Raw genomic sequence first — 24,407 nt, 5'->3', positions numbered from 1 at the left:
AGGCACTCTGGGACCAGACGCCACGGAGTCGGGGTGAATCAGGAACAGGTCCAGGGGGTGAGTGCTCCAACTGGAGCACTGCAGGCCTAGTAGCAGGTGCTAGGGACACATATCCCAGCATGAGGGGTGTTGTGGAGCCTGGGGATCGTCCTTGCGAGTGGTTCATTCTGTCACGGTTCTGGACGACACGGGAACGGGAACGAGGCATCGCAGGCACAGAAGAAGGGTGGACGACCCACTGGCGGCTCCAGAACAAAAAGGGGTTTATTAAGGAAAACGGAAAACACAAGGAAGGGCTAACAAAACAAAAGGACCACGAGGGGTCGAAAACTAAAAAGGGATTAAGTAACAAAACTAAATAACAAAACCTAACTACACAACTAATACGGGGAATCGCAGAAACAAACCATGAAACACAAACAATACAAATTAACTAACACGCCATCACGAACAACCTAGACAAAGACAATGAACCACTGGGGAACTGAACACAGGCAGGAACTAAAATACTAATGGGTAACGAGACTAACACAGGACAGGTGAGGCTAATTAACAAAACCAAGGAAACAGGGCACAGGTGAAACTAATGAACTCAAAAGGAACTGAAAACAGGGAAACTAATAACTAACCAAGGAAACAGATACTAACACTGGGGAATCTAAACAGGTAAAGACACAAGCAGAGGGCATAAGGAACAAAACCAAGAACCATATACAAAATCACCAAATACAATAACTAGACAAACTCAACTGAAACACTAGGGAGCAAAATACAAAAACAGGAGGCAGGATTCAAACATAGGACGGAAGGGTACTCAAGACAGAAGGGTACACAGGACAACCACATGCTCTACACATTGAGCCACAAGACCAGACAGGTAACAGGAGAGAACAAAGACTAACAAAGAACAGGATGACCAGCAGCACCTGCTGGTCAAACAGGGAAGGGACACGGAAGGACCACAGTGGGGGGCTGACCCTGACAAGTAGAGCTTTACTGTAATCCCAACAATATATAATAAGTATACAGTGAGACGAAATATCATTCTCCATGACCGTAAGTGCAACATTAACCACAACAACACACAAGACAGATCACAATGAGGGTGAAAGGGGTAATAATTTACAGTACACACACACACACATATATGGTGCAGTTGTTAACTCTAAATCTATATATAGATTAGATTAGATAGCACTTTATTAATCCCTCGGGAAGGTTCCTCCGGGAAATTCAGTTCCAAGGCTGCCGTCACTTCAGCGCCATCTTGCCAGCAGGCCATCAACCCGACCATACATATACAAACATCACATTACAGGGGGTAGACAGGTCGGGAAGACAGGGGAACAAGATTACATGAGGAGAGTGGAGGTGAATAAAAAATTATACTCCAGTAGGGAGTACAATGTAGGAATAGAAAAAAACACCTCAGCAACATACGCTCATAGTCACCACATCTTACAACATTGAAGTCGAGACTGGCAATAGGGGAGGGGAATGGGGAGGTGGAGGTAGTCCATCATAGACAAACATCAGTCCGGTCCTGCAGCCAAATGGCGCTGGTCACAGACCCGCTTGGTCACGCTGGGGGTATGAAATGGCGAAGGCGTGGGATGGGGGTAGGGTGTCCTTGGGATTGGGGGAGAGGAATTCAAGAGAGTCTCCCTGCCTCGTTCTTCAGGGGGAGTTGTTGAATTCAGCAGCGGCCTTGGCCAAGGCCAGTGCTGATTAGGGGGGAGCCAAAAGCAGATAGGATAGGGTTGTTTGGGTTTTCAGGCGAGAAGCTGTAATTTCGCAGCTCCTCTAATGTCAGGATTACATTTAGTTACATTTTAATCAGAGATTTTGCATGTTTTTTCAGTTTGCTGAACCCAGTCACTTATTCTTGTCAGACATACGTCACACTTAAGGGTTATACTGGTTAAAAAGCAGAGATTTTACCTTTTTGCCATGGAGAAGCAGCGACATGTGACACTCTGATAAGGTAAAAATTATTCCTCCAGCACACAGTGAGCTATCCCAGCATGCACAGGGACACTGAGGAGTCTAGATAAACATAAAACCCTGGATAGAGGGGTTCAGTGAATGAGGAGGTGAAGCTGTACAGGAGGGTCAGTCCATCAGAGGAGACTCTGTAGAAGGACAGAGTACCAGCCGCCCAGTCCAGATACACTCCTACTCTGCGGGAGCCTGAGGGCTCTATGGGTATGACAGTCTGTTTATTATTGTGACAGACAGAGTAACTGTCAGGAGAGCAGAACAGACTCCATGACTTGTTATTGTCTCCAAGCCCACAGTCAGTACTGTTTCCTTTCCTCCCGATTCCTTTATAAGTCACTCCTATCCAGGCTTCATATCCACTCCACTCAGCCTCCCAGTAACAGCGACCAGTCAGACTCTCTCTGCACAGAACTTGGTACCAGCAGTCAAATCTCTCTGGATGATCAGGATATGGCTGCTTTGCCCCCCATGTCACCTTCCTGTTCCCCTCTGACAGAGACAGGTTTCTGTATGCTGTGTTGGGGTCCAGCGTCAGCTGGCAGGAGTCTGTAGGCAAGAGGAAGAGCGATTAATCCCATCACGAAGCCCAGCATCTCCATCATTATCACTGTCACACCTCACACACTCACTAACACAGAACTCGCTCCAATACACACATTTTATTCCCAATATACTCATGTAGCCGCCCGAGTCTGCGGCGCTCCGGCTGCCCCCTGCGCTGTGAGACTCGCTGGGGACCGAACTGCACTTTAGTCTGAAAGCTATTATTCTGTACGATACATAAAATATAAAAACGAAGCAGGAATTCAAGTATGTGAAATACCTCAGGAAATGTCGGACGCCCGCGCGACGCCGGCGGGAAGACTGGACGAAATGTTGCGCGTGCTAAATTAATAGCCTTAATTACAGGTAAATAATAATAATAATAAATTTTATTTATAATGCACTTTTCATTAAAACAAATCTCAAAGTGCTACAAAAGTAAAATCAGCACATAAAAACACATAAAATCAGCAATAAAATGCTCGTCTAAAAAGGTGGGTCTTTAAGCCACATTTGAAAGTGGCTACATTCTGTGGTGCCCTAAGATGCTCTGGGAGGGCATTCCAAAGACGAGGGGCAGCAGAGCAAAAGGCCCGATCCCCCATTGTGCGGAGTTTTGTCCTTTGAATTTTAAGAAGGTAGGTTGAGGAGGAGCGGAGGAAACGTACGGATGTCTGAGGAGTGAGGAGATCCTTGAGGTATGTAGGAGCAGTTCCGTGGAGACATTGGTGGGTGAGGAGGGAGACCTTATACTCAATGCGGAGTGAAACAGGGAGCCAATGGAGTGTTTTTAGAATGGGAGTAATGTGGTTGAATTTTCGCACCCTCATCAGGATCCTAGCAGCGCTGTTCTGCAGGTATTGAAATTTTTGAATGCTCTTGCTAGGGATCCCGATGAGGAGCGCATTGCAATAGTCCAGCCTGGAGGAGACAAAGGCGTGCATCTGCATCTGCCAGGGTGAGTAATGGACGAAGTTTGGCGATGTTCCTGAGGTGGTAAAAAGAGGTTTTGCATAGCTGTTGGATGTGAGTATCGTAGGTGAGATGGGGGTCCATTTTTACACCGAGGTTGGTGACAACTGATGATAATGGAATGTCCTGATCTGAAAAAGAAATACTGGTGATGATGGAAGTGGAAACCTGGTGTGGAGTGCCGACTAGGATGGCCTCAGTTTTGGAGCTGTTTAGCTGCAAAAAGTTGAGCTTCATCCACGTCTTTATGTCCTTCAGGCAGGTGGTGAGAGTGGCAGAATGCGACAGTGCAGAGTGGTTGGGGTGGTTAAAATCCATTTTTAAGTAAAGCTGTGTGTCGTCAGCGTAGCAGTGGAAAGATAGTCCATGTGTACTGATAACACGACCAAGAGGGAGCAGATAAAGGGTGAATAGAGTAGGTCCTAGTACCGAGCCCTGGGGAACCCCACAGGTGACAATGTGGGTATCTGATTTGGCTTTTCCCAGGGCAACGTGCTAAGTTCTTCCAGAGAGAAAGGAAGAGAACCAGTCGTAGACGGAGTTGGAGAGACCGATGGTGGTATGAAGGCGGTGCAATAGGATATCGTGATCGACGGTGTCAAAAGCAGCGGACAGATCCAGAAGAATGAGAAGGGATGGGGAACCAGCATCAGCTGTCATGAGCAGGTCATTGGTCACTCTAACCAGCGCTGTTTCCGTGCTGTGACCTTGACGGAAACCAGACTGAAATGTTTCATATAAACTATTTAGTTTCAGATGGTTATGAAGTTGGGAAGCCACTACTTTTTCCAGCACCTTTGAGAGAAATGGGAGGTTAGATATGGGTCTGTAGTTAAAAAATTGATCAGGATCTAGTGTGTGTTTTTTAAGAAGTGGCCTAATGACAGCACTTTTGAGTGCAGGTGGAACATGACCAGCTTGAAGAGAAAGGTTTATCACTTGGGTAATGAGGGGGCCGATAATTGCAAGATTGGATTTTACCAGAACTGTGGGGAGGGGGTCCAACACGCAAGTGGATGGTTTCATCTTAGTGATGATTGCCTCAACCTCTTGCAGAGTAACGGTGGAAAAGTGGCTGAGAGGTCTGGTTGGTCCCGGCAGTGAGTCTGATAGAGTGGTGAAAGTGGCTGATGGGCTAGGAGGACTGGAGAGACGAGAGCGGATGGTTATTATTTTATATCTGAAGAAGTTCATGAAGTTATTGCACTTTTCCACAGTGGCATCCGAGGGAGAGGTCGTTTGTGGCTGGAGAAGGTGATTAATGGTGGAAAAAAGCTGTTTCGAGTTCCTGTGGTTGTTGTTGATGATATTGGAATAAAATTGGGATCGTGCATCTTTGAGCGATTTGGCATAGGCCTTTTGATGTTCCCTATAGGCCTGCATATGTACGGTGAGTCCAGAAGCCTTGAAGCGCCGTTCAAGGATACGTCCAGCAGATTTCATCTTCCACAGCTCACTGGTGTACCAGGGGGCTGAGCGTGAGAAGGTGACCGTGCGGGTTCTGATGGGGGCATGGTGGTCTAGGAGGCTGGACAGAGAATGATTGTAAATCCACTGTTTCAGTAACTGAGGAAAAAGTGGTAGGGTCAGAGGATATGTGTTGCAGGTCTAGCGCTAGGGCGTCAGGGTCAATGTTTTTAATAGACCTAAAGTCGATTTGCCGCTCCGATTTACAGTGAGATGGGTAGGATAAAGGCAGCTCCATGAAGATGGCTTTGTGGTCTGACAGCCCTAGATCACGTACCTGTACATTTGTAATGGGAACATAGCTTGATATTACCAGGTCAAGTGTGTGTCCCTTAGAGTGAGTAGGAGCAATAACATGTTGCTGCAGATTTAAATAGTCGAGTAGATGAAGAAACTCAGCAGCAGAGTGGCAGGAGGGGGTGTCAACATGAATGTTAAAATCACCGAGTATCATAATGTTGGCAGAGGTTGTGCAGAGTGTGCTGAGAAGGTCCTGAAACTCCAGGAGGAAAGCTGAGTTGGGTTTAGGAGGGCGATAAACAAGAAGAAATGTTAATGATAAAGGAGGCTTGCATTTGAATGCAAGGCATTCAAATGTTGAGAGTACAGGTAGTGGAATGGAAGATAGCTCCAAGTCCTGACGATGTATTGCAGCAAGGCCACCACCACGACCAGTGCTGCGTGCCTTCTCAAGGTAAGAGTAGCCAGGGGGGCAGGATTCATTTAAGGTAGAAAACACTTCTGGCTCATGCCATGTTTCAGTGAGGCACAGGAGATCTAATCTATTTTCAAGGATATGATCCTGTAAAAAGGATGCCTTTTTTGACATGGACTGTGTATTGAAGAGTTCAATTTTGACCAATGGAGAAACAACATGTCTCTGTAGGGGGCGCAGTACAGCCCAGTCCGCTCCGCGAAACCCACACTCCGCCGTGTTACATGTATCAAGCAAGACAGTGTTCTGATGACGTCTCCAATGTGCGCCAGTTACTGACCAGAGAGCCGGGATTTTTGAAGCGAAGCGTGGATATGGAGCACAGTGGTTGGAGTGATGATCATAGATGAATTTTCTCCGGGAACTTCTATGGATGTAACGAGGTCGGCGTAGAAGTCCAAGTTCCCCGATGATGGACATACACACTGGACGAGTGTATGTATCGAGGCTAAGTAGCTGTGCGGCGGTGTACGTGAGCGTCATGCCGCCAGCCGCTGAAAGGGTCCGCCGGCGAGAGGTACGGGAATTGACTGTAGTGGAGATCGGGGGCTACATGGAGCTCGACAGAGCCAGTTCAGTTCAATAAATTATGGCTTGTAGTTTGTAGATTACAGACCATAAAACAACTAGGAAGTAGTCAAACTACCTCAGGGAGAGCGTAAAGCATAAGAGCATAGAGGATAGAGGATAGACGGGAAGCGGCGACAAAACACGCCAGCGACCTCCCCTACCTAATTACCCGAACTTTTAGCCGGTCAGGAAGCCGGTCATTCGGCATCAGGAAGCCAGTACTTGGATGGAAGAATAGCTAGCAGTCTGACGTCATATAAACAGCATTAATCAAACATGTTAAACCTGAAATTGTACCACAAAGAGTACCACTCGAAGTTAATTTGTCTTTACTTCAAAATAAGAACTTCCTTCAAACCACTTCGGACACATACCTCCCTCCAGCAGCGTTCAGGACCGACTAGTGATGTGTCGGTCGCGAACGAGCCGTTCAAAACATCCGGATCCTGACCGAGAGACGTTTTTATAGAAACCAAAACGTCTCCGCGGCTCAGCGCTCCCCACACGGAAATAACCTATATAAACATATAGGTTTTGATATAGGTTTTTAATATATGTGACATATATAAAATTGGCCATTTTCCTATATTATATGTACATATATGCACATATATGCGTACATATATGTACCTATATAGGTACATATTTGCATATATATATGTATGTGCATATATGCACCTATATGTTCACCTATATAGTACTAAAATTATTAAAATCCATAGCTGCTAGACAACATAAATAAAAGCCCAAAATGTAGAAATTTAAATTTCTTTATTTACATTTAGCAAGTGTCTTGTCACACAACGACAATCTGCACCTGCAGAAGCCGGGCTTCAAACCCCTGACCTTCCGATCATGGGACGACCTGCTCTCCCATCTGTGCCACTGTCACCATTAAATTGATTCCTCTGTTTCTCCCTCTCCCTCCGAAGGTTGGCGTGAAAAAGAAATGTTCTTCTAAATACAACTGCATAGTAAATGTTTCATGGGACTGCATAGTAAATGTTTCAGGAAAACGTGTAGACATCATAGCTTTCCATCTCCTCTAACTTATTTGCCATAGTTAAATTCCATAACATGCCAATTACATGTGATACCAATTTCACGTGTTCGCACATAAGTTTTTTGCATTTTTTTTTTTTTAGTTAGTTCTTAGTTATTGCCTTGATAATAGAAAATATGAGCTAGGCATCATGTATGACAGTTGCCAAAGTGAGATATGAACTAAAATGACCAGATCCTGCCATGAGCTATATAGGAGACATATCTTGTATGTACATATAGGGCTTACACTCACCTAAAGGATTATTAGGAACACCTGTTCAATTTCTCATTAATGCAATTATCTAATCAACCAATCACATGGCAGTTGCTTCGATGCATTTAGGGGTGTGGTCCTGGTCAAGACAATCTCTTGAACTCCAAACTGAATGTCAGAATGGGAAAGAAAGGTGATTTAAGCAATTTTGAGTGTGGCATGGTTGTTGGTGCCAGACGGGCCGGTCTGAGTATTTCACAATCTGCTCAGTTACTGGGATTTTCACGGACAACCATTTCTAGGGTTTACAAAGAATGGTGTGCAAAGGGAAAAACATCCAGTATGCGGCAGTCCTGTGGGCGAAAATGCCTTGTTGATGCTAGAGGTCAGAGGAGAATGGTCCGACTGATTCAAGCTGATAGAAGAGCAACTTTGGCTGAAATAACCACTCGTTACAACCGAGGTATGCAGCAAAGCATTTGTGAAGCCACAACACGCACAACCTTGAGGCGGATGGGCTACAACAGCAGAAGACCCCACCGGGTACCACTCATCTCCACTACAAATAGGAAAAAGAGGCTACAATTTGCACGAGCTCACCAAAATTGGACAGTTGAAGACTGGAAAAATGTTGCCTGGTCTGATGAGTCTCGATTTCTGTTGAGACATTCAAATGGTAGAGATAGAATTTGGCGTAAACAGAATGAGAACATGGATCCATCATGCCTTGTTACCACTGTGCAGGCTGCTGGTGGTGGTGTAATGGTGTGGGGGATGTTTTCTTGGCACACTTTAGGCCCCTTAGTGCCAATTGGGCATCGTTTAAATGCCACAGCCTACCTGAGCATTGTTTCTGACCATGTCCATCCCTTTATGACCACCATGTACCCATCCTCTGATGGCTACTTCCAGCAGGATAATGCACCATGTCACAAAGCTCGAATCATTTCAAATTGGTTTCTTGAACATGACAATGAGTTCACTGTACTACAATGGCCCTCACAGTCACCAGATCTCAACCAAATAGAGCATCTTTGGGATGTGGTGGAACGGGAGCTTCGTGCCCTGGATGTGCATCCCACAAATCTCCATCAACTGCAAGATGCTATCCTATCAATATGGGCCAACATTTCTAAAGAATGCTTTCAGCACCTTGTTGAATCAATGCCACGTAGAATTAAGGCAGTTCTGAAGGCGAAAGGGGGTCAAACACCGTATTAGTATGGTGTTCCTAATAATCCTTTAGGTGAGTGTATATGTGGATATAAAGAAGCAATACAGGAGACATATATGGCCTGTATATGCACATATATGCACCTCAATTTTGCCTATATGTCGCATATATACGCATATATGCTGCATATAGGTTTCATATATGCGCATATATCCTCATATGATCCATGCTGCTCTGGCTGTGACTGAAGTTTGTGTTAATGGCGTGTGAGCCGCGCGACCAATCACGTGATGAGTCAGACAAGGGGGGGGGCGCGTGCTGACGGTGTACAGGTACAGAGCACGAGGGAGGGAGAGGAGGAGAGAAAGAGGGAGTGTGGTGCGCGAATAATAGGCAAGATGAGTGGTAGTCGGAAACGAAGCGGCATGCCTCAAAGGCACAATGCACAGTTTGCAAGATGAAGCTGTCATTTCGATCAGGATCCACAAACAACCTTCACAGGCACTTAGGAACTGCGCATCCAACAGTTCAGATGGAAGGAAAAAGACAGGCTAGCGTGCTGCTACTGCCAGAAGCCGGATCAGCCCGTCTAAGCTGAGGCACTTAGCCTTTCTGCCCCAAAGGAAATGTTACAATGTTACTCTGTTAGAAAGGTGATAGATAGTTGTTATAGTGGATAGATACTAAAACTGTTGGATGCTGGTGTTTTGCACGTTATTTATTTATTATTTCTTTATTGTTATTTGTTATTTATGTTATTTGACTGTTAATGGCATCAAAGACAAAAAGATTTTCCACTTCCATGATGTTCAATACACGTGTAGTAGTGTTTGAGGTTTTTACATTTAAACATAATGTAAAATTATGGTATTGAGGAAATCATAAGGTTTAGTACACATATCAATCAAGCGTCAAAACAGCGCTGAATCTGGCTGAGGCAGAAATAATAAAATGAAGAATCGTTTGGGAGCCGGAAGAGCCGGCTCTTCTTGGTGACCTGAGCCAAATGATCCGACTGACTAAAAAGAGCCGAAATTCCCATCACTAGCTCAGACTGAGGAGACATTCAGTGTCACAGCCAGTTTGGGGAGATTACGGGTGCTGTCTTAGGACAATACTAACAAATCTCAAAACAGTACTACTACAGAAGTTCCCAGACTCCCATTGTTATTTAAGAAAAGAGTCATTTTTAAACCAAAAAAAGAAAAGAAGAAAAAAAAAACAAACACACGTAAGGAATAATTGACGACGGGCCGTTGAATTATTAGAAAAATAATGCACACCCGAGGTGGTGATGCGGCCACGACGCGAATTATTTTTCTAATAATTCAACGGTCCGGAGTCAATTATTCCGCTTATACTACGGTTGCCACACCTCAAGACATCGATCAGATGATATATTTCAAGGGATTCGTCCGGTTTTTCTACTTAAATCGCTATTGTGAGTAGGATTATTTCTTCCGCATCTCATCCAACGACTCTTTTGCTAGTTCCAAAACGTCATTTTAAAGCTGGCAATGGAGGCTTGAGCCGTTGATAGCAGACTAATGCAGTTAATAATGAAGTTATTAGAAAGAGAGCGAGAGAGACAGAGACACAGAGAAAGGGAAACAGAGAGAGAGAGACCTTGTATGAATTAGGCTACCTCTGTGTGTCCCTCAACAGTGTTCTGAAGCACCGTCTCTAAACTGTAAGTCTGCTTTAAGATGCAGCGCTGTTATTACCTCGCTAGTGAGAAATGTCATGTGTAGCCTTTAAGTTGCTACACTAGGCTAACTGATAAAATCGTCAGGGCAGCGCTGACAACACGTTTTTGTGTGAGTGTGTAAATATTAAAATTTACTTTCGGAAAATCGTCTGTCATGTTGTTGTTTTTGTTAGTCCTGTGTGCTGTATAGGTACTGTATGCTAATTTCCGTTATTACAGTTAACTATGCGAAGTGATATGGAACTGTAATGCGGTCAAGAGAGCTGCCTGGAACTACGTTCGCCGTGCGTTTCCCTGAAAATAATTGCACACCTCAGAACGTTCGTCAGCCAATCAGATTCAAGCATTCAACGGTCCCGTAGTATAAAGTAGTATAAATGGTATTAAGCATAACAACATGCAAATAAACTTACATTTCTGGATCCCTGGTCTGGTCCTGCACTCTCCACTGTGGTCCACACTATATCAGAAGCAGAATGACATAGTACTGCTGTATCCATTTATTTAATTGTTGTACTTTCTCCACATACATGAGTCTATGTCAGGGACAGACACACATTCTGTACTCACTTCAGTTTCTCCAGTTTACAGCTGGGATCCTCCAGTAGAGCAGAGAGCAGCTTCACTCCTGAGTCTCCTGGGTGATTGTAGCTCAGGTCCAGCTCTCTCAGGTGTGAGGGGTTTGACCTCAGAGCTGAAGCCAGGGAAGAACAGCCTTCTTCTGTGACTCTACAGAATGGCAGCCTGCAGAGAGACAGACAATATCTCTCCAATAAATAAGACCACCTAACCACTATGAGTATTACTGTTAAGTAAATGTGACGACTTCAATAAAGATTTCAGTAATTACACATTACAGTGTGGAATACCCAGTAATACTGACCTCAGTATCTCCAGTGTACAGTGTGAATCCCCCAGTCCAGCAGAGAGCAGCTTCACCCCTGAATCCTGCAGGTCATTGTCACTCAGGTCCAGCTCTCTCAGCTGAGAGGAGTTTGATCTGAGAGCTGAAGCCAACACTTCACAGCATGTCTCTGTGAGGCTACAGCTGTCCAGCCTGGAAAAGGAAACGTGTTAAGATATAAATACAAACATGACACACACAGGTATATCAAATAAAATATCAAAATAGACATTACGTACAATAAGACATGCAGCATATAGCTGAAATATCAGTTATTTTGTTGTTTCCTTGTCCTAGTCAGAAACACAAATAGTTTTTACTTGACACTCCCCAGCCGAGACGAACCTGCTGTTTAATGACCTTACAGGGTGAGTTACCCTGAGACTCTGTAATTTCTGCATAAGAATTTTTATAAAGCTCTGAGCAGCGCTGGGGCTCAGTGATCAGCACTACAGCCGACCCAGGGGTTCTAGGGTTTTGGGTTCAGTTCCTGCCTCGGATGTGTGTAAGTGTACATGTTTATGGGGGTTTGAATGTCAAGAAGAGCTTAAGTAATGTTAATTATAATTTTTATATGACTTTTGAATTGCTTACACCATGTCTGAAATACTTATTTTCTGTTTGTTGTATCTGACAACCTGTTAAATTTACAAAACACTAATCAGCCAATTATCAATCCTGTCAGATATGGATGAAATAGTGAAACTTTATTAATCTCCCTGGTAAAATAGTGCTGTCACCTCTCTGATCTTGCTCTCTCTGACACACACATACAGGTCAGAGCACAGGGTTGGCCAGCATCCAGCCCTCTGAAGTTGGGGGGTAAGCATCACTCTGCCAGCCAGGTATTTAAACCGGTGACCTTCTGACTACAGGCAAGAGTCCAAACCCACTGAACCACACACCACAGCAAGAATGTTAAGAAAAATATACACATATCCTGCAGTATCCAGAATGAAAAAGAATTTCTGGGTGTCCATATAAATACACTCTAATTGTTCTGATAAGATATAAAAGCAGTATCATGAATAACATCTGTTCTTCTTTAGCAACAGACTAATGTAAGATCACTTACAGAGCTCTCCTAGATTTCTTGATCACAGGCAGCAGCATCTGAAGACCTTCATCTGATCTGATGTATTTCTTCAGATCAAACACATCCAGCTCCTTATCTGACATCAGTAACACAAAGGCCAGAGCTGACCACTGTGCAGGTGAGAGGTCTGCTGCTGAAAGGCTTCCTGAACTCAGGTATCTTTGTACTTCCTCTATTAGAGAATTGTCACCCAGTTCATTCAGACAGTGGAACAGGTTGATGGTCCTTTCTGCAGATAAATTCTCCTGTATTTTCTTCTTGATGTACTGGGCTGTTTCCTTAATGTTATGTGAGCTGGGTCTTGTCTCTCCCAGTAGTAACAGAGTTCTTTTCTGGCCCAGTAGCCTTTGTAACAGATTTTTACTAGAGACTGTTGAGAGGCCAAGGAGGAAGCGGAGGTAGAGGTCCAAGTGTCCATTCTTGCTCTCTAATGCCTGATCCACTGCAGTCTTCAGCAGATCAGCTGATGAGTTTGACAGAAACACATATAAAGCAGCGAGATACTCCTGGATGCTCAGATGCACAAAGCAGTACACCTTCTCCTGGTACAATCCATATTCCTCCTTAAAGACTTCTGTGCACATTCCAGAGTAAACTGAAGCTTCAGTGACATTAATGTTATTCTGTATCAGATCTTGCTCATAAAATATGAGATTGCCTTTCTCAAGGTTGTCAAAAGCCAGTTTACCAAGTTCCAAAAGGAATTCCTGGCTGGTTTTATAGTTTTTCATATACTTGTCATTTTTTAAACTCACCTGAAAGATCAGGAAGTGTGTGTACATTTCAGTCAGAGTCCTTGGAATTTCTCCCTTGTCAGTCTCACTAAAAAGCCTTTCAAGGACAGTGGCTGAAATCCAGCAGAACACAGGTATGTGGCACATGATGAAGAGGCTCCTTGATGATTTCACATGTGTGATAATCCTGCTGGCCAGACCCTGATCACTAAATCTCTTCCTGAAATACTCCTCCTTCTGGGCATCACTGAACCCTCGGATCTCTGTCACCTGGTGGATGCAATCAGGAGGTATCTGATTGGCTGCTGCTGGCCGGGAGGTTATCCAGAGGAGAGCAGATGGAAGCAGATTCCCCTTAATGAGGTTAGTCAACAGCACATCCAGTGACGTTTTCTCTGTTACATCAAACCGGCCCTCATTGTTCTGATAATCTAGAGGAAGGCGACACTCATCCAGACCATCAAAGATGAACAAGACTTTGTACTTAAACAGCTGAGTGGATTCAAGTGATTTCAGTTCTGGGACAAAGTGGTGAAGCAGATCAATCAGACTGTATTCATCCTTGATCAAATTCAGGTCCCGGAAAGGAAGAGCAAATATGAAGTGAATGTCCTGGTTTGCTTTTCCTTCTGCCCAGTCAAGAATAACTTTCTGCACAGAGACTGTTTTCCCAATACCTGCCACCCCTTTAGTGAGTACAGTTCTGATAGGTGTCACACGCTCACGTAAGGGTTTAAATATATCATTGCACTTGACTGTAGTATCTTCTGTTACCCTTTTCTTGGATGCTGTTTCAATCTGTCTCACTTCATGTTCATCATTGACTCCTCCAGCTCCCCCTTCAGTTATGTAGAGTTCTGTGTAAATCTCTTTGAGAAGTGTTGGCTGTCCTTCCTTAGCTTTCCCTTCAAATACACACTCAAATTTCTTCTTCAGGTTACATTTGATTGTGCGCTGATACTGCGACAGAAGATGCCCTGAAACAAAACAAGAGCTTTTCAAACAACATTTTTTACTCATTAAAACCAAATTAAGTCAAATTAAATAAATGATAAACTGAAATGTAATACACATATTTCTATAAATTCTTTTTCTGCAGCAAATCAAAAACACTCTGAATGAGGTACAGCTCTTACTCTTCTCCAGCATGTCAGCGAGATCATTTTGCTCCATGGTCCTCAGGATGTACAGTGTGATCTTCAGAGCTCCCTCTCTACCACAGGTCTTCTGCATCTGACCATCACTGTCCAGGTCATTGTCCTCCTCCAGCTGAGGCTCAGAGCATTCTGGGTCATTCTGATCCAGGTACCTTTTGAATTTCATCAGCTCATCCTTCAGAAACTTTTGAATTTTTTTCTCCAATACCTGAAAAGAACAGTTACAGATTAATTATTATCACTCCTGGCACCGTATCTTTTTATAACTTCATTTGTGAGTTATGCTGCGTTCCATTTCAACTTGTAACTTGGAAATTCGGAGTTCCTAGTGGGAAATATCAACTGAAGTCGGAATTTAATGTACTCTGGGCTAAATATAAGTGAATGAAGATGAAGGTCATTTAAACTGGGGCACATTAAATACAAGGAGTTATCTGGCTAAGGAAGAAACCCTGCTGTTTGAAACAGGTCCCTATTCAAGCGATTTCAGGTCCCTGATTTTGCTAAATGGCTTTCCGACTTGCTGTACTGAAACGAGGTTAACTTGGGTGTGACGTCATTCCCAGCTCCGACTTCCGACCTCCGGTAAATGAAACGCAGGATTAGTTGTAAATATCATCTCTTTGATAGGATGAACTACTTATTATACATCTGTAGAAGATATATGTCAATTTAGATGAAATTCAAGAAAATATACTTCAGTAATAAATGCACACCTTGAAGATGGATGATAAGTCCCCTTTATGTGGCTGTGAATTACATCTATTCACTCCGTCCCTGTGAATGAAACACAAATATCCAACCATTATATTTTTATTTAAATAGATGTAACTGCCATCCACATTCTGAGCTTATTTCATTACGGCGGCTTCCTGACATCAGCTTGCTTATGACAGTATAAGAGAAGCAGTGACATCTAGTGGCAGCACAGAGAGACAGCAGGTAGCAGCCAGGAGAGACGATTTGTCATGTAGCTCCCAGTCACTCAATGACATTCACTGGTTACTTCTTGTAAACTGTGACATGATTTCAAACAGATTTCAACTTAATTACCATAACTATCCAGGGGTGGAATTTTTTTGGGGGGGACAACACTGATGTCGACTTTTTTTTAGCTAAAAAAAACACATAGATCAAATGTTCACATCAAACCATTTATATAATTATTTTGATTACAGTAAAATGTATAACAATATACCAATATACAAATTTTGCATGATATCACCCCCCCCCCCAACAGCACTCCTGTTTCTCTTTTGGCTCCAAAAGCAGCTGGCTTAACCCCAAAGGGATTTGTTCTGTCCCTTGTTTCCAGGGTTAACACTAGACTGCCTGTAATACTCAGGAGCTTCCTGTCTCTAGCTGGGCTGCACCTCAGGTACCCAGCAGGCCCAGGCTCTGGTGTGACCTCTGGCAGCTCCGTAGGATCTTGTCCAGTGTGAGAGAAAAACTGACTAGAGGGATATTTTGTAATTAGCTTTGAAACTTTATCTTTGTGCAACTAATACAAAAGTACCTGAGTGTTAGGCAGCTGACAGCCAAGAATGTCAGCTTAAGAGAATTAAGAGTGAACCTTAGTGTAGCGATATGTGCTTGAACTTTGTGCTCATTAGATTGAGCAGAAATGCAGGCTAGAGAACAGAAATGCAGGTTTAGAACGTGTTTATCAGATAGAGCAGGAAAATCACAAAAGGCTACAGTGAGTGTTCTGTGTTTGTTAATTGTTAGTTAATTCCACCTGTGTCCTGTTTCCAGTGTTTGCTCTGATTGGTTGATTGTGTTGAGTTCTCACACCTGCCTTTTGTTAGTCCCCATGATCTGTGTATTTTCCTGCCTGTCTGTGGTCAGTTCCCTCACTTCATTGTATCACATGCTGTTGATCCTGTGCTTTGTTCCTGTGTGTATTGGATTCCTGTGTAGTTATTTTCCCTTAGTTCTGCTCCCTGGGTTGCTGCTCTTTACTAGTGTCCCCTGTGTTTTGTTGTTATGGCCTTTTGACCCCTCGTGGTTCCCTTATTTTCTGCTCTGTGTTTTGTTATAAATAAACCCCTGTCATCTTGGAGCCGCACTGTGGATCGTCATCCTTTCCTCGCCTGCACCATCCCCCGATCCCATAACAACTAGCTAATAAGTAACAGGCACTGTTCCATTAAACATGTTCAAACTGAAGCACGTACTGTACACGGGTATTTTTTCAAACGGTGTTTTTCCTCCTCCGTTAAAAAAAAATCCCGTCCACATGAAACTGCTAAAATGCGCTGTCAAGAGCATGCCAAACCAACAGGGGGCATTATAACTCTAACCGTACTGCCATGTTAGCCAATCAGAAGCCTAATTGCCAGTCCTGTTAAGTTGAAAACCATGGCGCACATTCCGACACCTGTCTTGATCAATATAATGCGAGAATGACTCAACATGTATCTGTACACATGTAAGAAGTCCTGTCAGCAAGGTTAGCACAAGCATTATTTCCGCTAAGTCCGCCATTGCTCAAACTCGCCTAATGTATACAGCAAACAGCACACGCTTTGACGTTAAAAAAAGTGGACAACGGTGCACAATCTGACGTTTCGAGCCAAAAACTCTGTTTTCCCTGTCTACATGTCGGCGCTGAAGCCGGACTTTCTTAAAATCTTCACCCTGGATGGAGTTTTGCAAAAGCTCCGTTTTCAGTGACCTAAGACGCCATTTACGTGTGGCCAAAAGCCCAAGACGTATAGAAAAAGGTACTTTTAAATATTGCCCATGTACGTGTGGACAAGGCATCTGTCTGAACAGAGCTAAGGAGCCCATGAGAATCTATTTATTATCAAAGCAGAAACATCCGTCCCAGAAGAAGACAATCTATTGTCCAGTCATGTTTAATCAATATAGAGCAGTAGCTTTTTTCCAGCTGCATGCTGAGGATTGACGTTTAAAATACACTTTTCAATCTACCTTCTAATTTCAGCTCGCAAGAACTCAGTCTTTACAGTAATCCTCATCCTTTTACCTAAGAACTAATTTATACAGAAGACAGACAAAACTTCTGTTTACATTTTCAAAAACAATGGGATTTGCAAAAGTTAAAAAAAAATTGAAAGTTGAAGATTTTTTTTCCTTGTAGCTTGTGTTTGCCTGTATGTCTTTTGACTGAGAGCCTGAGTGTTTTAAACAATGTTTAAGTGTATATTTACCTTTGACCTGTAGGAAAAGGTCCCTCTCTGAAGCTCATTGGTAGGTCCATTGACCTGTCACTCTTCATGGAAACACAGCTGGTTACAGGTGAGCCTGCTCTCTCCATCAGGACACTGTGGACAATGAGAGGAAAGATCCTCATTATATAAATATAATCCATATACTGTGGACAGGGTCACATTAAATCTTCAGCTGTTTAACCTTCTGCTCTGTCTTCGTGTACTTTGTTATGCTGTGAAGCTCTTGATGCAAACATGCTTGTTTGCATTTAGCTTTAATGTGAAATAGTGTCTCACCTAAAATGAAGATACCAGTATGAAAGGTTTAGTATCATTGTTACAGCCTTCGTTGCTATACTTGCCTGTTGTTGCCTGATATTATACACTCACCTAAAGGAATATTAGGAACACCATACTAATACGGTGTTTGACCCCCTTTCGCCTTCAGAACTACCTTAATTCTACGTGGCATTGATTCAACAAGGTGCTGAAAGCATTCTTTAGAAATGTTGGCCCATATTGATAGGATAGCATCTTGCAGTTGATGGAGATTTGTGGGATGCACATCCAGGGCACGAAGCTCCCATTCCACCACATCCCAAAGATGCTCTATTGGGTTGAGATCTGGTGACTGTGGGGGCCATTTTAGTACAGTGAACTCATTGTCATGTTCAAGAAACCAATTTGAAATTATTCGAGCTTTGTGACATGGTGCATTATCCTGCTGGAAGTAGCCATCAGAGGATGGGTACATGGTGGTCATAAAGGGATGGACATGGTCAGAAACAATGCTCAGGTAGGCCGTGGCATTTAAACGATGCCCAATTGGCACTAAGGGGCCTAAAGTGTGCCAAGAAAACATCCCCCACACCATTACACCACCACCACCAGCCTGCACAGTGGTAACAAGGCATGATGGATCCATGTTCTCATTCTGTTTACACCAAATTCTGACTCTACCATTTGAATGTCTCAACAGAAATCGAGACTCATCAGACCAGGCAACATTTTTCCAGTCTTCAACTGTCCAATTTTGGTGAGCTCGTGCAAATTGTAGCCTCTTTTTCCTATTTGTAGTGGAGATGAGTGGTACCCGGTGGGGTCTTCTGCTGTTGTAGCCCATCCGCCTCAAGGTTGTGCGTGTTGTGGCTTCACAAATGCTTTGCTGCATACCTCGGTTGTAACGAGTGGTTATTTCAGTCAAAGTTGCTCTTCTATCAGCTTGAATCAGTCGGCCCATTCTCCTCTGACCTCTAGCATCAACAAGGCATTTTCGCCCACAGGACTGCCGCATACTAGATGTTTTTCCCTTTGCACACCATTCTTTGTAAACCCTAGAAATGGTTGTGTGTGAAAATCCCAGTAACTGAGCAGATTGTGAAATACTCAGACCGGCCCGTCTGGCACCAACAACCATGCCATGCTCAAAATTGCTTAAATAACCTTTCTTTCCCATTCTGACATTCAGTTTGGAGTTCAGGAGATTGTCTTGACCAGGACCACACCCCTAAATGCATTGAAGCAACTGCCATGTGATTGGTTGATTAGATATTTGCATTAATGAGAAATTGAACAGGTGTTCCTAATAATCCTTTAGGTGAGTGTATAAATTTAGCCTTAAATGGTGTTCCCCACAGTAAAAGTTACCAATAAAAAAGTTTGCCGACCAGCTACTGGACTGAATACTGATAACATGTTCTGAATTGGGGGGGGTGCGGAGACCGACAATATGGATTTTATTTTAGCGCATATTCAGAAAATCTTCTTGCGCCATAAAGATGTGAAAAATTCAAGAATCAGCGCTAGGTGGCAGCAGAGGACGGCGTCCGGGGAGTACAATTAGATGTCAATTCTTTAAGGAAATTAAATTTCATAAATTTCATAAAGGATAAACATAAATCATCTACCCCACGGACTTGAAGCAGTTAAGTCTCGAGGAAGTGAATTAAATTAAGACAGATCATTACTCTCTCTTTCGAGAATGCTGGAACGTTCATTTTTTATGACCGTGTGTAAAGCAGTACAAACACACAGGTTCTGTCTTACCTCTCAGCTCTCTTTGTTTTACACTCCACAGGGGGGGTCACTTCAGAAGCAGCTCGCTCCATTTTTGTGCCGATCTAGACCAGATGACTGATGCTGGGGCCTCATGAACACGAAGGGTAAATAGTGACATACATGCATAATATCTACTAGCTATTCTTAATGCAACGGGTGCGGCCGCTATATATAGGTGTGTTTTTATATGTATACATACATACATACATACATACATACACACGCACACATATATATTTTATTGACTAAAATCTTACCTTGCAATACAGAATCTTATCCGTGTTTATTAACAACTGGAGAGTCCAGCATTAAAATACTTTCACTTTCATTTGCAAACAGGAAATGCTGCGTATCAAACGCGGAAGCGGTCTAAGCAGAAATGGACACGGACTCAGTGGCCCGGCGTAGGATTTTTGGGGATATTATCCATGTGACTTAATAACAAGTAACAATAAGAGAAAGGGGACAAGCTACCGCCGCCACCTAATTCTGTCATGACGGACATTTTGTGTTATAGCCTACTTGTACATTTAAAACGTGGTTCTGCAGTGACACTTAAATCAATAACACACATAAATCAATATCATACAATCTTACTTACGATTCACTTTTCACATTTGTCGCTGCCCTACGGCTGCTTTAGATAGATTCCTCTGTCTTTTGAGACAGATGCATGTCCTTTAAAATGAGCTTTGAACAGTGGACTGTGCGTAATGTACAATATATAGATTTATAGGAGTACCAGATCTGAGATGTGTGCACTGTCATAGACTGTCCACTGCTCTAAGCACTTTACTATAGATGTGTCTTATTTTGTCATAGTTATTAACCCATGTATATATTGTCCTATTGCATGGGTACAGTATAATTAATAAACATGTACATACATAAGTAACCTAAAAATGCAAGGGTTGTGCATTGGTCCCCAGAGTCCACTGTTAAAAGCCCACTTTGCAGAGCATGTTTGTCTCGTTTAGTGTTAGAGTAATTATGCCATTTCCTACCCTTTGTACTATGAATGGAGACTCGGGGCACCAGTGACTGTGAGTGAATAGGAAGTGCGCATGCGAACATTCAAACATTAATTAAAATTCGCCCGTAAAAAAATATGGAAAACTAACCACACAACCGCAGGCACACGCACTGACATACAGATATACACGCACTCATGCCAGGGACGGATTACGGACCGGGCCAGCGGGGCCTCTGCCCAGGGGCCCTTGGGGTGCAGGGGGCCCGTGGGGCCCCTAGCCCAAAACAATTTGCAACGCTTATCAACAATGTATTTTCGTTTGTCTATTTTAGAGGGCCTACATTCTTTGATCCTCTGCCTACAAGGGCCCCTGACCCTACAGGGCCTCTGATGGAAACATGGAGGGAGGGCGTTTGGCTGCCAAGGGCCCTTGAATTGTGGTGGTTGTGGTGGTGGTGGTGGGGGGGGGAGGGGGCCTCGCGAACGTTTTGCCCAGGGGCCCACACAACCCATAATCCGTCCCTGCCCTGACCTGCCCATAATTATGTATATTTGCATATGTAAATATATGGCAGAGGAGGAAGCCGGTCAGATCTGGTAGACCCAAGCGTATAGTGAGGGTATGCTGGGAACGTCTGGCAGAGGCTCCTGTTCGCTGGAGCTTTAACTCGTGCCTCCGGCAGAATTCCAACTGCATGCCGGGGGAGGTTGGGGACATTGAGTCTGAATGGACCCTGTTCCGGACCTCCATTGTGGAAGCGGCCGTACGGAGCTGTGGCTGCAGGGTGGTCGGTGCCAGTCGTGGCGGTAACCCCCGTACCCGATGGTGGACACCAGAGGTGAGGGGGGCCGTGAAGCTGAAGAAGGAGGCTTACTGGGAATTATTAGCCCGGGGGTCTCCGGAGGCAGCTGACGGGTACCGGCGGGCCAGGCGGAACGCAGCTCGGGCGGTCGCAGATGCAAAAACCCGGGCATGGGAGGAGTTCGGTGAGGCCATGGAAAGTGACTTTCGGTCGGCCTCAAAAAGGTTCTGGCAAACCATCCGGAGTATCAGGAGGGGGAAGCAGCTCCTGGTTCCTACTATTTATAGTGGGGGGGGGGGGGCTGTTGACCTCACCTGGGGACATCATCCGGAGGTGGAAGGAGTACTTTGAGGACCTCCTCAACCCTGCCTCAAATACATCTACGCACACTGCCTTTGAGACATCTGAGGGCACAGAGCCCGAGGGTGCTGGGGGGGGCTTGCCCATCACTGGGGCTGAGGTGGCCACGGTGGTTAAACAGCTCCGTGGTGGCCGGGCCCCGGGGGTGGACGAGATCCGCCCGGAGTACCTGAAGGCTCTGGATGTTGTGGGGCTGTCGTGGCTGACATGCCTTCTCAACAGTGCGTGGAGGTCAGGGACAGTGCCGCTGGATTGGCAGACCGGGGTGGTGGTCCCCTTATTTAAGAAGGGGGACCGGAGGGTGTGTTCCAACTACAGGGGGATCACACTTCTCAGCCTCCCTGGGAAAGTCTATGCCGGAGTACTGGAGAGGAGGGTGAGATCGATAGTTGAATCTCGGATTCAGGAGGAACAATGCGGTTTTCGTCCTGGTCGTGGAACACTGGACCAGCTTTATACCCTTGCAAGGGTACTGGAGGGGGCCTGGGAGTTTGCCTATCCAGTCTACATGTGTTTTGTGGATTTGGAAAAGGCCTACGACCGGGTTCCCCGAGGTGCTCTGTGGGGGGTGCTTCGAGGGTATGGGGTCCGGGGTCCGCTGTTGGGGGCGATCCGGTCCCTGTACGAACGGAGCAGAAGCTTGGTCCACATTGCCGGCAATAAGTCGGACGTGTTCCCGGTGCGGGTTGGGCTCCGCCAGGGCTGCCCTTTGTCATCGGTCCTGTTCATAATATTTATGGACAGGATTTCTAGGCGCAGCCAAGGTGTCGAGGGTGTCCAGTTTGGTGACCTCAGGATTGCCTCGCTGCTTTTTGCAGACGATGTCGTCCTGTTGGCTTCATCTGCTGGGGATCTCCAGCATGCACTGGGGCGGTTCGCAGCCGAGTGCGAAGCGGCAGGGATGAGGATTAGCACCTCCAAGTCCGAGACCATGGTTCTCAGCCGGAAACGGGTGGTTTGCCCTCTTCGGGTTGGGGAAGACGTACTGCCTCAAGTGGAGGAGTTTAAGTATCTCGGGGTCTTGTTCACGAGTGAGGGTAGGCGAGATCGGGAGCTGGATAGACGGATCAGAGCGGCGTCTGCAGTTCTGCAGGCGCTTAACCGGTCCGTCGTGGCTAAGAAAGAACTGAGCCAAAAAGCCAAGCTCTCGACCTATTGGTCCATCTTTGTCCCTACCCTCACCTATGGTCATGAGTTATGGGTAATGACCGAAAGAACGAGATCGCGAATACAGACGGCAGAAAGGTTTCTCCGCAGGGTGTCTGGGCTCTCCCTTAGGGATAGGGTGAGAAGTTCGGATATCCGGGAGGGCCTCAGAGTAGAACCGCTGCTTCTTCACGTCGAAAGGAGCCAGTTGAGGTGGTGTGGACATCTGGTGCGCATGTCCTACAGGGAGGAGGCCCCGGGGCAGGCCCAGGACTCGCTGGAGGGATTATATCTCTCGGCTGGCCTGGGAACGCCTCGGTGTCCCCCCCGAGGAGCTGGTGGAGGTAGCTGGGGAGAGGGAGGTCTGGGTGCCTCTCCTGAAGCTGCTGCCCCCGCGACCCGAACCCCGGACAAGCGGCAGATGATGGATGGATGGATGGATGGCATATGTAAATCTGTACACATACCCGCTTTTTTCTGTGTTTTGGAAAACCACATGGAAAAAAAGTATTTCAGCGAGTGCGAGGTGGAGGTCATGTTTACAGAAATCGAGAAAAGAAAAGTGATATTTAAGTATTTAAGTGGTTTAAGTAGCCCTGTCAAAGTGTGTCAGCGTAGCCATTTCAGAACCTCTGCTAAAATCATCCCAGTATTTGCAGCGACCGTCCAGTGCAGCCATTTTTTGACTTGGCCACTAGCCCACCTCATACAGCTAGTCAATCTGTCACTGACTTTTTAAACCAATTTATTTAATAATTTAATTGAGCTGTTGGTGAAATTTAACAAAATCATGAGGAGAAGTTTGGGAACTGAAGCGGTGTTCATCTAGCCATCCAACTAGATATCAGTAACTTTTTAGAAAACAGAAGAAATTATTACTAGTTTTTATCCTGTTACTCTTAATTTGCATATGTTCTAATGTTGAATTGTGTTTTTTGTTCTATGCCAAAGTACACTTGCTACACCAGATAAACAACTTTAAACATTTCTTTGGACTGCCTAAGACTTTTGCACAGTACTGTATCTGGGTGACAAGTGGATTATGCCGTCCCATACAGCTGGCATGGCGTGACTTGGTGTTGACTGAGAAATACCCGATCGGTCTGCAAGTTCTCACTGAAAAGCACCAGTGGCTAAGAAGCCGAGAGTGGACAGAACTTGTAAAGGAACAGGTACAGTATAGCGCAATTCCTCATCTTCTGCCTCTGTAATGCTGGCCCCAGTTCAGCACACAGATCCAAAAGGATTGCTCTGGGAAATCTGAATCGACTTAGAAGCCAGTCATCATCATGGGCCAAGAAATCACTACGATCCCTGAATACGCGCTCTCTTCTAATTCTTCCATAAGCTATGTCTTCCAATAACGCAAGAGCTGCCATGGTAGTTGTAATAGTTTGGTCATTTTCTGCACCGTTTTATTGTTACAAATTGATTAAAATCGGATGCCGTACATTTGTAAACAACACACAGTTAATGTTGTTTAGTGTATTGGATAAAGTCAATGTCATGATTGTGAGTTTAAAAAGGGAAAGCACAGTAGCAATAACTTGCCTCTGAGTGCCGTCCGTTTACAAAGCCGAGCAGAAATGTGC

General features: G+C 44.7%; 1 protein-coding gene across 1 annotated transcript; it reads right to left on the bottom strand.

Annotated features, from left to right (window-relative positions):
• Positions 1-246: 246 nt before the first annotated feature.
• On the bottom strand, positions 247-20,651 carry LOC111857653 (NLR family CARD domain-containing protein 3-like). Its single transcript, XM_072711647.1, has 8 exons — positions 19,522-20,651; positions 17,476-17,589; positions 15,016-15,076; positions 14,279-14,507; positions 12,388-14,119; positions 11,297-11,465; positions 10,822-10,861; positions 247-2,547 (listed from the first exon to the last, which is right to left on the bottom strand). The coding sequence occupies exons 1-8, from the start codon at positions 19,581-19,583 to the stop codon at positions 2,015-2,017; spliced, it is 2,940 nt and encodes a 979-aa protein (XP_072567748.1). The 5' UTR covers positions 19,584-20,651; the 3' UTR covers positions 247-2,014.
• Between the last annotated feature and the right edge of the window lie 3,756 nt (positions 20,652-24,407).

Source organism: Paramormyrops kingsleyae, chromosome 4 (genome assembly GCF_048594095.1).
Source record: "Paramormyrops kingsleyae isolate MSU_618 chromosome 4, PKINGS_0.4, whole genome shotgun sequence".
NCBI lineage: Eukaryota > Metazoa > Chordata > Actinopteri > Osteoglossiformes > Mormyridae > Paramormyrops > Paramormyrops kingsleyae.
Note: the sequence above shows the minus strand (reverse complement) of the source record. Positions and strands in the feature narration are given on the sequence as shown.